Here is a 17,507-nt window from a genome sequence, read left to right as displayed (position 1 = left end):
CAGGTTGTCCAGGCGACTGATGCGAAGATACGTGAGGGAAAGCAGTAGCTACCGACCGCTCACGGTGGTGTTAGTAGTAAGAATCTCTCATTATAATATCTGTCATAAATCATAGTGTTTTCAGCGTATATGTGGACCCTATCATCAGAACAAGTTCTGTACACATTCGGTAAGTCGATACTGTAGATGAGAAAAAAGGAACAAAGACTATCCCTCGTGGAACTCCACTTTGCAAGAGATTATGGCTGAGCATTTGTGGCTAATTCTGACTGCCATACTTCTCATGTCCATGGTCATGTTAGACGTACGGACTTTATAAGAGGATTTTGACAGGTAACTTTATATTATACTAATCGGAACGTCCGGCTCAAGCCGGACTTCGGACTTTCTGTGGGATTGCTTCGCTCGCCTTCACTGATCAATTAATCAAAATCAATCAAAAATCAATAGTAGTGACATTTTCTTTAAAATCATAATTCGGTTTTCTAACGTTTTCGTTTTCAGATTCCGTAGTTTTCTCTCTAAACGCGCCAGTTCTACATTCAGAGAATATGCAAACTTCAACTTCAAACACTCCTTTGACACCAACATAATATACTAACAATTTGAAAGTATTACTCGAAGTACGGGTTTTCTTCCTGTTTTCCCCAACAGCTATCACAGAATGATGTGTAACACAAAATGACGTGAACGACCTCATCGTAGTGATAAAGGTAACGTTTCTCGTCAGATCATGTAAACTGTTGGCTACTGTTTAAGCAGCAGGTTTCGTTCGTGTTTCCACTTCCTGAGGAATGCATGTTAGCAACCTGAGGCAAACGTGCAAGGAAACAGAGACGCGGAGGTTTCATAGAAGTGAAAAGCAACACGGGCAGCGGGACCGGCCATAAAACGGTTGCAACGAATCATTCACCTTTCGCGACAAGCGCACAAAATTACTGCGCGATGCTACTGCGCTACGATGCAGCAGTCCACGCCATTGGACCCGCGTGACTCCATTTTATTGTGTTTCGGCGTCCGAGCACCAATTGGACGCCGTTGGGTACGTCGCATCACCCTTCACCGCTCTGCGAAAACCATTGCAGTCCACTATTATCCAGTATATTTGCCATAGAGGCATAAGTTTGCTTATTACCGCTGCATACAAGTACGTTCTTTTGGAGTCCACAAACTTCTGGAAGTCGTTTCGGGCAACACAGGTATTGGAAGATCTTACTTTTTAGGTAGCTGTCCAGATGTTATTGAAAAAGTGATAGTCGATTGCTAATGTTCTGGTGAGTATGGTGGATGAGGCAAAGTCTCGTAGCCTTACTCGTTCAACTTCAGTAGCGTCGCCTTTGAAGTGTGGCCGGATATGTCGTGTAGGAGAATCGGACCTGCAGCACTCCACCACGAAGAAATCGTAGAAGAAGATTTGGTGAAAATTTTGCCTGCACATACTATTTTCTAATTTTTGGTACTGACCAAATACTGACTCTCGTTCAAAATTGCTTCAACAATAATAACCACAATGAAATGTGCTACAAAAAACTATTCGACTTCTAGTATAAGAGATAACCGTGTAACCGGGAAAATTTGTCGCGAAGATAAGGGAACGAAACGCGCATTATTTCTGCATCAACACAATACATCGATTTTCTTTGATTGCTGTCTATGGACCAGCCAAAAACACTCTCTTAAGTTAGTGTATGTCGAGGCTCATGTGAGAAAACCATGTTACTGAGTGAGAAGTAGATGAAACTTTTTAGCCAAGACAATAATTTATCCCTTAATATTTTGCCATAACTTTGACTGGTGTTGGTAATTAGCGTATACGATGGTAACTGCTCTGCTGCTCTGCAGAGTGGTTTCCTGGGGATTCCGGAACAGCCGTGACTATAATCTTTTTTACGCACCTGCAGGACACCATCTAATAATTTAGATGTTAAGGATATGAGCTAGAGAAGAATACAAAGTAAATAGAAGCACACTTCTTGCACACAACCGGCGGAATTCCATCATACGTTTCGCCACCCGGGGACATAAGAGATTTGAGGTATTCGTAGATATCAGAAGGATGGAAAAACATGCTACTGCACTGCCGTTGTCAAAGAGCTATGCCATCATTTTCTGGAATTCTACCAATCTAGTCTGAAGAAAAGACAGTGTCAAACTGGATGGCTAGGCCATTAGGCCACACCTCTAAAATATGTGGCTCCTATTTGATCCACAAGACCTGGAAGCCCTGCAATGGCCTTCATTTTGTGCATAAGTGTGAATAGTAAACTTCATTGAGTTTCTGGCGTTCTCGTTAAGAAAAATATTTTCTCCTATCGAAGTCAATGTCAGAACATCTTATCGTGTACCTTGTATCGAAATTAGCTGCGATCTAAGGACTGCGATGAACGCAAGCAGATGTGGATTTGGTTGAGATTATCAACGAGATACATGGTTGACAACTTATTAAACTCGTGGATGAGTCCTCTTATTTGGGCTCTATGCTGAAGAAGGACTTCAGTTACGAGAGATGAGATGTTTAGCAAAGGTAAAACCGCTAAATCCATTTCGGCGTTCAGCTTCGTTACCGAGTGCTTGCGGTCAAAAAGTCCACCTTCGCCAACCTCTATAGTGATATGCGGATCGGAGAGTTGGGCACCGTCAGCGGTGATGAGAAGCTGAGTGCAAGTAGACAAAGCTGCTTCAATGTCAGTTAGACTACTTTTGATCGATGGTGGGCCATAACGAGGAGCTTTACGCAGAAATAGATATGAAGTACCTGCGGGTAGGGAGACCTGTTCGTTTTCTTCTCCTGTACAGTATACAGTGGTTAACTAGATACTGCAAAAAGATGTTTTTGTACAGCACAGACCAAAACATTCAGAGAGAAGTAAGGCAGCGATCTAATGTAATGCCAGGAATAAACGTCTAATGAACCTCAACATTAGATTTTTTGTTGTCTTTAGACTAAGCTTTTGAACATCATAACATGTTCTCTTTGCAGTTCTTGGGACGTTATAGTTAATTTTAAACACGTTACACAAGAAAAACTTGCGGAAAAAGTCGTCAGAAAGATAATGGCTAGTAAAAAATCAAAATCAAATTTTCATCCTGGCTGTATAATCTAAGGACTAATTACCTTTTCTCTTTTCCACCTATAGTATTGAGGGACTAGTCATCGCTATTGCTTTGTAAAACTGGAGGTGAACGAACATGAAGGTTTTTATGCTCTCCACAACGTATGACTAAAAGTGGCCTGACCTGTCACATTTCTCACATAGTAGAGTCAAAGCGACATGAAGCACGTTGCTTACTGAAGCGGTGCGGAGAAGCGCAGTGGTTAGGATTGAGTGAGGGCCCTCACTACCGCCGTTCATTGTGCAGTTCGCGATGGTACCACGTCGATCTCAACTGCTATCTCTACTGCTCGCTTGGAGCGCAACCGCTTACGCAACTGCACCGTGCTTCATGTCGTTTTGACCCGACTATACATGTTCATACAACGAACAATGGTTAAACGAGTAACGAAGAAATTTACGTTGGGTTCTGCAGTCTGCAATCAAATGAACAAGCAGAGGAGCTTTTTGAGTTCACCTAAGCAAAAAAGACCACCCATGGAAGCTTACTAACGCAGAATGCTTCTCCTCAAAGCTGGAGTGAGAAGAATGGTGGAACCACATCATCGTCACTAGAAGATTCCTGTCGGACGCCGATTTTGCACCAAAGTTGAAGTTCTATACAGGATCGGAGCACAGTCTCCTTCGAGAAAGATTTTTCTCTGAACAGAAGGAAGAGGAAGTTGCAAAGTTCACAAGGAGAAGCCCAAAGGCCATCATTGACTAGGACTTCTTCGCTCATTGATCGACCTTTGAGAATATACAACATTAACAATATGATCAGCACCTAATGCATCTTTACGACTAAGCGATGCTAGTGAAGAGTTTCAAACAAATGGGAGACGCCTGACTCTGGGAACTCTAAAGAAAAACAATAAAAGAAAGAGAGAAGAGAGGGAGTGGCTGAAGCTGCCGAGGCGGAGAAGAGTGTTCGTTGTCGCCGTCGGAACTTTCTTAATTGTAAAATAAAAATTGCCCCTGCAATAACAAAATGGAACGACCGAAGCATAGGGAAAGGAGACGGAGGAGATCATTCACTACTTCTACTTCGATCATTTCGACACCCACGCATATATGCATCCGCGCCTTTTGTGGGAAGATATACATGTTATACCAGGGTATTCTAAAGTTGGACATGGTATCAAACAAGATCAAGTCTGAACAAGACAAGATCAAGGCTTTGGGAAAAATAATGTCAGTCCTTATTCAACACAGCAATATTTTCTCACTCGTTATAATGTAAATTGGTTGTAAGGTTCCTTAAGAATGGAGGGCCAACAAGACAATGCTGTTATGTAAGAAGGGGATTCGCATGACATCAGCAACTATGTTTGCTCATCATCCAATCCTCTTGTTGCTTGCCATCCACAACCTCTTCACAAGAGTCATCCAAACTACGACACAGTTGTCCCTCAAATAAACTATTAGTTGAGGGACAACTGTGATTACAAGCAGGGTTTCGAAAACGGTTCAGCGCGAGTGGATACATACACTCCACAAAAAAACAGATACCGCTGTTTCTCACTTTCATAGGCTTAAAGAAGGTCTTCGGCTGAGTCGAAGTGGTCACGGAACTCTTCGACCACCAAGGCGTCCCTCTTCCATATGTAAAGATAATTCATGAGTCACATAACAACTTTATGGGTTGGACAGGTTGACACAGTCTCACCCGAAATATTCAGTGCCATTCTTGAGAACGTAATGTGACCATTGCAATACGATAACATGGGACTGAAAGTTGATACTGGACAGTTACACATCCACTTCTGTAGACCAACCTTTCCAAACATACAATCAAATTCGACTAGTATCCGTTCTGGTTAACTAGTGTTTGATGTCATCGGAAATATTGTATCCGAATGCTTCAGTTATTTAAATCTAGGCCGACAAATGGTACGAAGAACGACCTGCGAGCTATGCAGGAAATGGGTGGCTTTGGGGGCACACGAGGGCATCGGAGGCCTGACAAAAAAGAGATCAAGGGCGCTCTCTGGTTCCGCTGTAAAACCACCGTTGCTCCTACTTTGACCTATGCTTCAGAAACTTGGATCTTTCACAAGAAGAGAAAAATACATTTTGTGTCATAGAAGGCTTTCTTGAAAAGGAAAGGCTAGGAGTTTCCAGTTCCCTCAGGTAAATAACAATATTCGAAGTCCAGTCTTATGCACATCGAACGTCAAAGGCACTGCCGCGTATGTCAAGTAAACTAAGATTAGGCACGCCGGGAACGTATTTCGTTACAACGATAGTAATAACTGGACCTAGGCCACGGATGACTGGATACCACGCGATATCAACCACTCTATAGAAAGGCGCCAACCAGATGTTCTGACTTCCTCGCAAAGGCCTCTTAAGAAAAATACATACTTCTTAGTACTCCTTAAGCGGCCACTGAGCAACTTTTGTGTGATAAGGACAGATGAAAGTATTACTCGTGCTCGAGCAAATCCACGAACAACGGGAGCGCAGGTGATAGAGGATGTGCCCGTTCCCATTTTCAATGCTCACTCATGCTTTTTAGTTTTTTTTTTCCTTTAAATTCACGTACGAGATTACCTAGCTCTTAAGTAACAGCGAATAGACAGTGAGTGAGTAACCCTCCTTTCCTGTAGGTCTGCCTGTTTGCGAAGATACGTAAGCAACAGTATGTGTAAACACATGTCGTCGCTTTTGTAAAGCGGGTAGAGTTCTTTTCAAAGGATTAGGGAACCCGGAAGTTGAGAGCAAATACGAAATAATGCAATTGGATATTAGTAAGAATCGCAAAATTTGAACCTCAACATTACCGAACATTCTGACCGGGAGTACACAGAATTGTTGCTGTGAGGAAAGTGGCGGTTGATATAAACGAGAAGGATGTCGAGAAAGGAAGATACAAGCTAACTGCTATTCCCAAATCTTTTAAAATACACTGAGGTTTCTCAATAGCCACTGCTTCTTGTGTGGAATCCACTAGCGCGTTCCGTTGAAAACTAGATAGGAAAACTCAAAATAAGTTGGGGATAACGATCTGTGTTAACAATCATAAGTGTCCAAGGCGTTTTAGGTTTCGTTCCATTTCAGAAACAAAATTGTATGCAGGAGATTGTTCAGAGATGACCTCAAAATCATCCCACTTCAATTCTTGACCAATACTGTCAAGAATTGAGAAGAGAATAGAGGACCTGAGCTTGCTTAATAACCTGGACTCCTGATGTACACATGAGAGGTTGCGAGGATCTCATGTACGTTTCGGGAACCTATCCGTACACTTTCTTGCAGTATTAGCTCTTCAGGGGCGGGTATAGTGTAGCGGTTACAATTACACGTTCGTAAACCTCAAACAATTCTGAGTTGAAGTGAACGTGGGGGCGCATCCCAAGCGGATGGATTAACGCCAAAGACTTTAAACTTTAACTTTATTAGCTCTTCCAGCATTGTGTAATCAAGTGTCCTCGTCTCGATAGTATAAGCAGAATGGACGCATATCCAGAATGGTCCCCTTCGTGGTTTTCTCAAGAGGATAAAGAAATCCCGTCTTTCTCCCCGCCCTAGCTGTCAAAGGAAAATTAGCATGCTAGGGAAAAACGTCTTTATATTACCAAATTGCAAAAAAGACGGTAGTGGTATGAAAGTGACCAAAGAGACCAGAAAAGATTAAAAGAAAAAAAGCAACAAAGTGAAGAAATATTTTAGTGCAACCGAAGTTGTAAATAACGACAAAATATGGTCGGATCGTCTATTATTTATTAGGTTGCTTAGTTACTTTTCTTTACTCACGCACAGCCTTTACAGCTCTAAAGTTCCCCAGTGATAGCCGATGATTATCCGTCGGTGTTCCCTCCTGTGTGAATATCACAGGGTTCCATCTTTCTGGGCGGGTTATAATTCACTGGGATCAGAGGCTGGAGAACTGTTAGTATTACTCAAATTTCAGGGAGATATGAAAGGAAGGAAAGGTAAAGAAGCGAAGGTCCTTATTGTGGACCTTATTGTGGGTGTTTCAGATGTATCCCTAGTTCTTTGATTTTGAAGCCACTTTTTCTGGGCCCTTATCCTTACAACTTCCTCTTGGCAAAGAAAAGGGTGTTCTCCTACCTGCACGTCGTTCAAGAATCAAAAATCTCGTTCGAAGAATACTCTAACCTTAACGATATTCCAGAGTTAAGGAGACATATACACCATTCGACGAACTACAGAATAGTTCTTAAGAAAACAGAATAAACAACGAAAACTAAAAACTACGTGTACAACCATTGAATACGCATTTCCACTGTTTGCTTGAAAAGCTTGGGTTTTAAATGTCAGCTGTCCGAGCAGAGAATGACCGTTAGCAGGGCTCTATGAGGTTCAGGTGCTTTGCGTTGCAGCATTCTGCTTACGCTCGCTTATTTTCTGCTGTGGAGATCTGTTCACACCTCAAATAAAGCTGCTGTCAATAACTCACGACTCATCCGCTAGCATCTCGCCCTCGGTCGCGATATCTCGTTGGCTCTCCAGCGCGGCTCTGTTATTTGTCGTTTATTGTCTTTGTTCAATCACCTATCATCTCTGATAGTCGATCCCCAATCGTGCTGTCCATCGCAGACGTCCGAGCTCTCACACACCCTCCGATCGCTGGTTCGCCGCCTACAAAAGCTTTCGAGCCGCCTCTGTGCGTTCATTCCGCGCTGACAATACGAAATGAGGTGAGCCTTTCTTTTATTGCCTAAAACTTCTCTAGCAACATACTATTATCTTCATTATTTTTTGATTATAATTTGTCGTTTACGGTGACTGTTTTGAATTTCTCAGATCAGCTCGTAATTACATCACCACTATTACGTAATCTCAAAAAACTCTTGTGCACGTTTTGGCTAACACAATAAACTCACTCTTTTTGCGCCTGAAAGACATCTCATTTTGTTGACCGAGAAACGTTTCCACACTATCGTTTCAATTTATTTTCCCTCAAATAGTATTGAGATTATCAAATATGCTTTACTACTACGAATGGCCCCTGGTTACATGCCTTTAAATGATAGTGTCATCTGATAAAATACACAAAAAACCGATTGTTGCGATCACTCCATTGAATATTGTGGTTGCTCTACTTGTGGAGTGTGGGAGATAAAGCGCAATCTTAAATTAGCGCAAAGCCCAATATAGCGGACCCTTCCTTCACAGAACGCACTTAGTTAACGCAATCCTACAATAAAAATGCTAGTACTCGGGAACGAGGTGGAACCATGGCGATCTGGAACGATGAGTAGCGCTAGGAGGGATCCTCCCTTGATCCTAATCGCTACGCTCCGCTGTGCCGCTCCGAGCGCAGCCGCTTACGTAACTGCATTGGGCTTCATGCCGTTTTGGCCCTAGTATATTATTCATATTTTTTTCTTCTTGCATGCTGCTTCCAAACACTTCTAGGAGAAGCTTTTCCGAGTACAAAATCGTATACAGAACTTTCATTAGAAAGGTTATTACTTAAGAATTCGTTTGAAAACTCGGAATTTATAATACCTGATACAAAAAGTTATTAGGAATGATTTGCTGAGCTTCCTCGGAAAATAGAAAAAGTTCGCGCTTTTACTTCTTCGCGTTGTACCTAATGACTACCTTTCAGAACTATGGAAAATGTAATCGTTTGAATTTAATATGGCAAAAACAAAAGAAGGAGAATCAATATTGCGAAAATCTGAAAGGGGAGAGAAACTTCACTTTTGCCTTGCTTATCTCGTTTGTGTTACGAAGAATATCCAAATCTCTAAGGTATTCGATTACAAAGAAAGTGAAAAGTAGAAAGTCACGAGTCACCAAGTACATGTAAGGTCACTCAAGACTCTTGTGTATGTCTTGAATTATATGTAGGAAAAAGACTTCTATTCACCTCAGTCAGACCTGGAGAAAGCTGCTCCCCATAAAGTATCTTAAAATAAGAGTTATGTCACGTTCTTTTCCGAGAGAATATCTTCGACCAAAAAAAGTGATGTCAGCTAACAAACGTCACATCATCTTTAGTTTAAAAATGTTATCCTAAACTTCTACCTCAGCGGTGTCGGAATATAGTCAAAACAAGGATCCCTTGCACAATGCAAGGATTCCTTGATTCATGTGATTCCTTCATGTGATTTGTCACAAAAATTCGAACTTGATTTTTTCTCTTCTTTCAGGTAATAACAAGATTCTGTGGTGAGCGCAGCGAATTAGTGTAGCATCTTGCCGCCGTGCGCTTTTTGATCGAAATTTCGCGCCGATGTTGGGTTGGGCCTATTTGTCTACTAATCTGCAGTCACCGCCGCAAAAGTGGACGGTGCTCGAGCGAACTCACGCAGCTCCCAAAAGGAGAGCGCAAAAATAGCGGCGCTGTGCGCTTCTCTGTTTTCCATGCTGCAGCCAGCCTGAAAACAGTGCAGCGGTTAAGTGCTGAAGCTTGTTTGGCTCTTCGTACAAGTCTGTGCGCAGAATTCTATGCAAAGTTGACCTTGTTTCTCGCTGGGATGCTGGACACGGACACTTAAAAAAAGCAACCTAACAAAACTATTCAGAAACCTTCTATTTCTCTCGCTCCCTCTGGTTGTCATCTCGCAACAGTACTCCACTCAGAGGGCAAATGGTTAGTGCACTTATCGCCTTACTAGTTATATTCCCGACTATACTTGAAAATTTCAGTGGACACAGTTCCAGCCTGGTACCAAGGACACCCCAAGCAGATGAATCCTGGCTACGGTTATGAGAGAGTTCAAGGAGCCTCTCAAGCGAACATGAACTACCACAAGTGAGCCAAATTAGGCGTTGTTATTTGTCACATGCCTTGGTATTCCTAATTTCCAGTTATCCCACATTTGGTGCCAATCGACCAGCGTATCCTGAGCTGACTATGGGCGGAGTCGCACCAACTAGACGATATCCTGTTGGTGGACAGGATGTGAGTGGTTCTATGACAGATACCACCTATAGTGCTCTTTCACCTCACAGCCGCTATTCCCAGCTTACAGAAAATACGCAGCTAACTGCAAGTATGCTTCGGCTTCTTCGTGCGGCTCGAAAAAACACAAGTCATTTCCGGGGTTGGGTTAATCACGTCAAATCCTTGTATCACATGAACAAGATTTTAAGTTTAGATCACATAATGGGGCGGTTTTGGTGATAATTCAGGACAGGAATCCCATCTTTTTTCTGAATTTAGCACGGCTCAAGAAAATGTTCTGGGAGATAAATTTGTTATGCTTGTGGTTAAGAAAGTTCTTTACCATAAAACGGTTGATATTCGACGTGGTATTTGTGTACGCATGTTGTGTTTTTTCATCTACCTTACAGATTCTCTTATACTTTTTTTTTCGGAATAGTTTATCAGAGAATTCTGGAAGTTTGTATGCGGTGCTCTGATAAACTGTTTCAACAGTTGTTTTTTTCTTTTCAAATTCTTTTGGCCACTTTCGTTTTTCCTCAAAATTTTCCTATTTAGGATTTCTCGTTTACTACTTGCTATTTTCCTTCCTGATTTCACAGGGCAAAAACCTTAGGTAATATACGTACGTGAAACAACTACTACTGCAATTTCTCTGTCAGAAAACTTCATTTGCGACACTAGAAAAGTCCAAAAATGTTTCAAAACGAATTCGTCTTCTTTATGTCGACGTCGAACGAGTTCAGCATAGCTCACGAGACGCGTACGTGGCGAAGGCGATCAAGGGGAGTCACATTGAGCTGCGAGATTGACCGCAGGCGTGTCAGAATGGTAGTATTCCAGTGGTGCCTTCGGCGCGAATGTAGCTCGTCAGTTCGGTTGAAGGCGGTTGGCATCTAGTGTGTGTCTTTTTTTTACTCAAAAGGAGGTCCCTGTGCTTACAACGAATTATCCCACTTCTTCATTTCTTTCCTCTCAGAAGCCACATCAGACCTCGCTTTCGCGCTATCATCAACTTCTCTTGAGGAAGCAGGAAAAGATGCGGAAAGAGAAACTCCGGAGGACTATAGCGGAAATGAGAGGAGCCCTTCCACAATCACTGAAAAATATCTACTCTACCATAAGGCCTATTCCTCAATCTACAGTTTCACTACCCTTGGATCAGACAGACTTCCGTGAAAAGCAGTCAGCTAAATGGAGGACTTCTATTCCAAAGAGGGCAACTACAGAATCTGAATGGATGCCTCCTAAGGAAACGACGACGGTTATCGTGCCAACTATTCCAAGGTTTCTTTGCAGACATAAGCCAGTTGATCGAGAGCTTCAGAGAGGTACGATGTAGACCACCTTTAGAAACGTTGCAACGACGACTTTGGATCGCATTTCGTGTTGCGTGTCGTCAACGTCGGAAACAACTTCTGCTCCAAAATTTTCACTCATGGAATATCTTTGGGTGGGGTATCTGCTCTGCGCATGAATCTCTCGCATGAATCTGTCCCACTTTCCTCCTTTCCCCTTTTCACGTTTAAAAGTGTTTCAACTAACAATTGTCCCATGAAACCTTGTAATATTGGATCTTTAGTGGTAACTTTGCCACAGAACTAATTGCAAATTTCGATTTTGTCAGGGAACGCTTTACTGTAGATCTTTACTGCCGCCTTATTGCCGCCCCCTTCCTGGAAAGGCGTAACTTGAAAAGAAAATGAGCTATAGTAGGCGTGAGACAGAGAGAAAGTGCATAGTGCTATGTGATATGTGTTACGCACAGAAACAGTCTGCGTTGCGGCGCTCGCATCGCTCTAATCACGTTGAGCGACAACCATATGTGAGTCCACTGGACGACCACTCACGTCTTCAGCAGCCAAGTTGTAGTAGGACTAGCAGAGACGCTAAGCAGCCTCATATATTCACAATCGTTCAAGCACGGTCGTACGGGCTAGCAAACCTCACCTGACTCCCTTTTACATAGACTTCCTACGAGCCTAATTTCGCAAAGCTAAGCTTAAAAGCAAGAACTGAGATACGTGATGGAGTTCGATTCAGTTACGGCGATGGGAAAGGAATGAAATTTAAACACCGCCCTCGCTGTGATTAGCTTGGCTACAGACCACTATTGTGAAAACTGACCATTGCTAGCGTCTCGCAATCACCACGATTTTTCGGCGTTCTTCAAATTTTGCCGAGTATGGCGATCGTTGCTTTTGACTGATAACCGAAAACGATAGCGATCAGTAAATGGGTGGCCAGTGAGGTATTCGTTGTGGGTCTTCCACTTCCTACAAGCGATAGAGTGATCAACGAAATCAACCAGATCATTGGCGCTTTTCGAAATCCAGAATGATATTAGGGTAAGATGCGGTTCCCCAAAGTCAAAACGCAGACTGATTTCTCAGCGGATCTGCAGTGATGGGTCGACCTACACATCATTCTCAAGAATCAAGAAGAAATGATTGTCTTTGAAGACAAATTGAATTGAATTGAAATTGCTTACGCGAAGATTGAATGGGATATAAGTTTGGAGCTCAAATTGCGTACGATTGTACACTAATTTCATTCCTCCACTAAACAGAGAGCGGATTTGGCATAACAGAAAAGTTTGGAGAGCGCTAAAAAGCAACAAGTTGTAGAGTGACTTTTTCTTTGCTACTCACATAGGGGTTATATTCCTAACCCGAGGCTTATTTGACTTAATCTGTGGGCTGGTACTGTTGCCTGAAGCGGTTGCCCGCATCTTCGCCCAGCCCTGTCGTCCCTGAACACAACCCTGTCCTATCCTAGATCTCGCACAGAATCGATCCATTCGTCACCGCTCCACATCATTAGAGAATTGGTGTGTCACGTGAACTGACTTGGTGTCTATCGGCACCGAGTGACCCGAGTACCTGAAGTCAACAATTTCTGGTAGTTGAGCGTAACAGGAAGGAGAGTTGCTACCAAGCTCCCGCGTTCCCTGCGAGTTTTTGACCTATTTGAACTGGGCATTAACAGTGTGGTGGAAAATAGCACTTTCTTGCAATATCTGGGCAACTTCCGCCATATAACTTTGCAAGTTATAAAGCTCATAATGCAGAATGCTGTGTACTCGAAAGCGAGCAGGCAGCAGTCAAACTCGCATACGCAACTTCTTGCTTACCCGTAACATGCTCTATAGTGCATTGAACTGTCATGCCCATGATATTTTTAGAAAAGTTGGAATTTTTTTCGTACGACAAGTTTAACTCGTTTTACGAAATTGAATATGTTGCCATAACGATTCACTTTTGTCTGGCAGTTCATTGTTCTAGAACTATTTCCGACAACACTAATTAGTCCTTCACTCTAATGTAATTGTAGAGTAGCAGTAGCTATAACCCACGATAGATACAAATACAGTGGCACCGTAATGTTTCAGTGCAATCGCAAATACAGTGTCGATGTCACTTTCAGCCAAATGCTGAACTACTGGCTGCAATAAAAGACGTCGTCGCTAAATTCAAAGCCTCCCTAGATGAGACGGGCATTGACCAAGACGTGAGACTGATGGGAAGCCAGCTGAGGAACACATGGCAGCAGCTAAGGACGGGTAAGTCCTGCAAAATCTCCGAAAAAGCATAAATTCGGGGCAATGGCTGGGGATCTCCTCGCTCTATCTGCGTTCGTTGTTTATTGCGTTTCCAAGCCTGCAAAAATTATCCGGATGGTGTAGTTTTGAAATGTACAGAAGGTTCCCAACTGTAGATAGAGTGAGGAAATTTCTACGCTTTAGGGCTCGACCGAGGATTGCGAGCTGTGAAACAGAGCGCTGAGAATTCGTTGGCCCAGACAAACATCGGTATGCAACACTCAATTTTCGTTAGTTTGGTAATATAGAAGGATTTGTTACTTTGCTGGAAAATATGACATAGGAACAATTACCAGCTCAGTAGGATGGAAATAATGGTACTAGCAGCTATAAAAACTTTTCCACAAACGCGGTGTAGGTGTAGTACGCAAAAGTACAGTGCAACCAAAAATTCGCTTTGCTCCATACGGTTGTGCCTACCACGAGTCCACAACAGGTATTTGCGCGGTCCCTAACTTCTTGTTCGGGCAGGAAGCCAACTAGGTGAGCATTAATGATACTTCGCGGTCACTCGCGAGCGGTTGGAAACCCCGCTACGTTGTACGAAACGTTTTACCTGGTATTCCTCCATAAATCAAGACGCTTTGTACAAACTGTTTATTTGCTAGTGTTGTGTACTGTGAACAAATATTAAAGTCAGTAGCGTTTGCACATACTTCCTAGGCAATCCTATTGCTCAAAGAAGTTTCCTTTCTAGTGTTTTCGCTCACCCCATTTCTCACTTTTTATAGAACGTCTTAGTGCAACTCCAAGCAGAGTAGTTTGTTCAACGCTATGAGCACTTTTTTTCTTGCAATTTTTTGTTGCTGTGCTCGCAACGGCATAAACTAATCTATTCCATCTAATCTACATAATTCTGCATAGGCCCAATGAACGAGCAATTGGGTCGACTTCTAGACAAAGCATCGGATGACGCAAACAGAAGAACCTTCAGTAACCAAAGACCATAATTTGTCTCTTGGTGAGTAGCCTAATTCATACTGTTATGGTATAATAAAATTGTTGTGATTTTCAGGTCTTCTCAAAACCGCCCTGTGTACAGAGGCGTTTAGTACGTACGATTGTACGCCTTATGTGTTCATATCATTGTTTTGTCCCATGCTTTAATAAACGATTTTGCTTACCTTTCTCCAAACTGCTCCATTTTGAGAGCAAGAGAATGTTGACGAAACAACGCATGTCTATGTGCATCATTGAATTCACCCTTTATGACAACCCCGAATGTAAACAAACATTTGTCTAAGCAAGAAGTGATCGATCTTAGACTCACCAAAATCACACGCCACCAGAAATTCCTTTTTAGTCATTTTACGCCGTCCGAAAACTCTATCCAACTGTTTTGTACTTCTGAGTGAATTTCCATAAAAGATACCATTACCGACCAGTAAAAATTGAATATTCAGCAGAAATGTGCGAAGAAATAATTTGCAAAGTATTAGCAAATCTGCGAACTTGTCGCTTAGAACAGCTACGAGGCTTCTCTCAGAAATGACTTAGCCTAATGCCACTATTTTGAGGACGATTTCGTCGTTTCATTACTGAGGATCGACAAAAACATAATCCAACCATCTTGACATTATTTTCATACACGTTAGCAAATCTCTGTGTTAACTTCGAGGAAGTCTCACCTATTTATGACAGCGGGCTGTGGTTGTGACTCGTGACCGAAAACGCGAATGTGAAAGAGGAAAACCGAACACTAGAAGATTGGCCTTAAGAAAAAAAAAACTCGCGTTTAAAAGGGACACGCTTGTGCGGAACAGATGTTTCACGACATGCTTCACCACATGTGTACACTTAACGACATTATGCTTTGAAAGAAGTTACCACATGCCATATAAAAACTTGTAATAACTTACATATCTGCAATCATCTAGAGTAAGTTTCACAATATCAAATACTGGATGTTGGATTAATTCTATGGTGATGGGAAAAAAGTGTGTATGAGTTGAACTGAACTGCAATCGCTTTCCAATGGAAGCAGGTTTTCTCCACTTCCGCTGTTGCAGTTTTGTCCCGTTTTGTTTTGCTGCAGGTATAAAAAAGACCTCACGACTGGACAGCCGCTGATACCCAATAGGTTCGTCATTGCAATGCTAGAGAGATACCGGAAGAGCATTTTGTCTTCGAATCCGGTAGCGACAGGGTTTCAGATATTAAACGCACTACAGGAACACGAGAGATTCTAGATTCTTCTTCAAAGAACGCTAGAACAATCTAGCCCACAGAACAATTTTATAAGCCCTCTAAAAAATCTAAAAAATCCATTGCGGAAAGGGAAGTCAATTTTTGTACAATACGTGATTGCAACAAATGGGAATACTATCAGCAATGGAAGAATGGAAATATCGTTGGTGCCAGAGGCGAAGAACACAGATGGTTCAAGTAAAATAAGGGATTGCGTACTTTTATTCCTTTTTGGTAGAAGTAACAGCAATTTCAACATATTAAACATATGTAAATGTATTGTAAACAACGCAATCTAGCAAATTTGTAGTGCTACAATGTATAATAATAATTCCAATTATTATTATTTATTGTAGCATATTATTATTATAAATATTGGTACAAAATGCTTTGCATTTTAGTACCAATTTTTATATTCAGCTGATCATCAATTCAATAGTAACGAACAACAATAATCAGTTTAACGACAATACAGCAGTGGTTTGCGGTGTATTATAGGATTTTCGATATTGGACATGAAAACAATGCCGAGAGTAAGTACCAGTCCACTCTTACCATTGTTTTCATGTCCAAGATTTCCACTTTGTATCATGGCTAGGCCTCTAAGTCGTCGGCAGTACTGTCCTGATCATCAAGAAATGGAGCGATTCAGGACTCATTTATCACTGTCATGATCTGCCCAATACTTAGTTCGTACATCTCCGATGAAACCTTGTGCCCCGTTAGCAATTCGTGAACAGCTTGAATCGCGGCATCGTTTGAAACACTAACGTTCAAACGATATACTGCGAAGTTCTTTGAGGAAACAACCTCCTCGATATGCAGCAAACACTTGCACAAAATAAGTTTCGCTGTTTCATATCTTGTAAAAGTTCTGAGTCGAGTGGAAGACAGAGTCTCGTTAAATCTCTTACTCGACGGTGTCCCACAGTTTAGCGTGATGAAACTGAAAGCTGTTGCAAAATATTCCATGTTTTTTTAGGCGTTTAACCTATCAAGGTCCGGCGGTTGGACAAGGGCAACAAAACTTTTTGTCTTCTTCTGTAAGACTTTAGAGGTGAGAAGTATTGTCCATGTTCTGTCTTTGAATCTTCCCGTTGAATGTGTTGTTGGATACCTAGTTTTTGTTTTGACTAGCTTGAGCTGTGGCCAAGATTGGTATTGATCTTTATATACACTAACGTTCTGGTGTTATCGTCTTTGTCAGAGCCTGAAGAAAACAAGGCCTTCAGAAATTTCTTCCCACAAATACCCCATCACCTTACAAAAAACATTCAAACACGTACGGTACGTAAACTCAAACAGCAACACATCGGCTAGTCCTCATTTGACAGATTTGGTAAGGCAACAGACCACCACCTACCAAAACAACCACTCAGAGGAGCTTTTTACAGGGACCTAACGGTCCACACCGTAGATGAAAGCTGCAAAGACCCTGATATGGGGCTAGTTCGTTTGTGATCGCAATGCACTTTCTGACCGCCTCTAGTGTATGCGTCCTATGATCCCGGACTCGAACGATAGTATAGTAACTTCCACCTCTATTTCGGAATTCTAATTATGCATTTTACGATGTGTGGCGTGGGAAGTGTAGATTTTTTCTATCCTTTTTAATGTTTTTGACCAAAACACACAGTGATCGTCCGTTTACCACATGTCATCGTCATCGCTTTCCGGCAAAGCACGCAGCTGAGAGTTTCGCAGAATCGGTCATACGCACGATCACCTAACATTTGAAGTTTGCTGGTGGTCTTTCTAC

General features: G+C 42.1%; 1 protein-coding gene across 3 annotated transcripts; it reads left to right on the top strand.

The window, feature by feature from the left end:
- Window positions 1–5,511: 5,511 nt before the first annotated feature.
- On the top strand, window positions 5,512–14,668 carry RB195_014371 (uncharacterized protein; the record flags this gene model as incomplete). 3 transcript variants are annotated; one of them, XM_064204615.1, is made up of 10 exons in its annotated part: window positions 5,512–5,561; window positions 9,599–9,666; window positions 9,723–9,828; window positions 9,885–9,978; window positions 10,940–11,247; window positions 11,314–11,413; window positions 13,387–13,522; window positions 14,426–14,446; window positions 14,496–14,522; window positions 14,577–14,668. In XM_064204615.1, the coding sequence occupies 10 exons, from the start codon at window positions 5,512–5,514 to the stop codon at window positions 14,666–14,668; spliced, it is 1,002 nt and encodes a 333-aa protein (XP_064060495.1). The 3 variants fall into 3 exon arrangements, with proteins under 3 accessions (XP_064060495.1, XP_064060494.1, XP_064060496.1); XM_064204614.1 differs by lacking the exons at window positions 10,940–11,247; window positions 11,314–11,413; XM_064204613.1 differs by lacking the exons at window positions 5,512–5,561; window positions 10,940–11,247; window positions 11,314–11,413; window positions 14,496–14,522; window positions 14,577–14,668 and adding exons at window positions 7,015–7,065; window positions 8,677–8,822; window positions 13,706–13,800 and having other exon boundaries at window positions 14,426–14,434.
- Window positions 14,669–17,507: the final 2,839 nt, after the last annotated feature.

Source organism: Necator americanus, chromosome V, assembly GCF_031761385.1.
Source record: "Necator americanus strain Aroian chromosome V, whole genome shotgun sequence".
Lineage (NCBI taxonomy): Eukaryota > Metazoa > Nematoda > Chromadorea > Rhabditida > Ancylostomatidae > Necator > Necator americanus.
The sequence above is the reverse complement of the archived record's forward strand: the minus strand, read 5'-3'. Positions and strand labels throughout refer to the sequence as shown.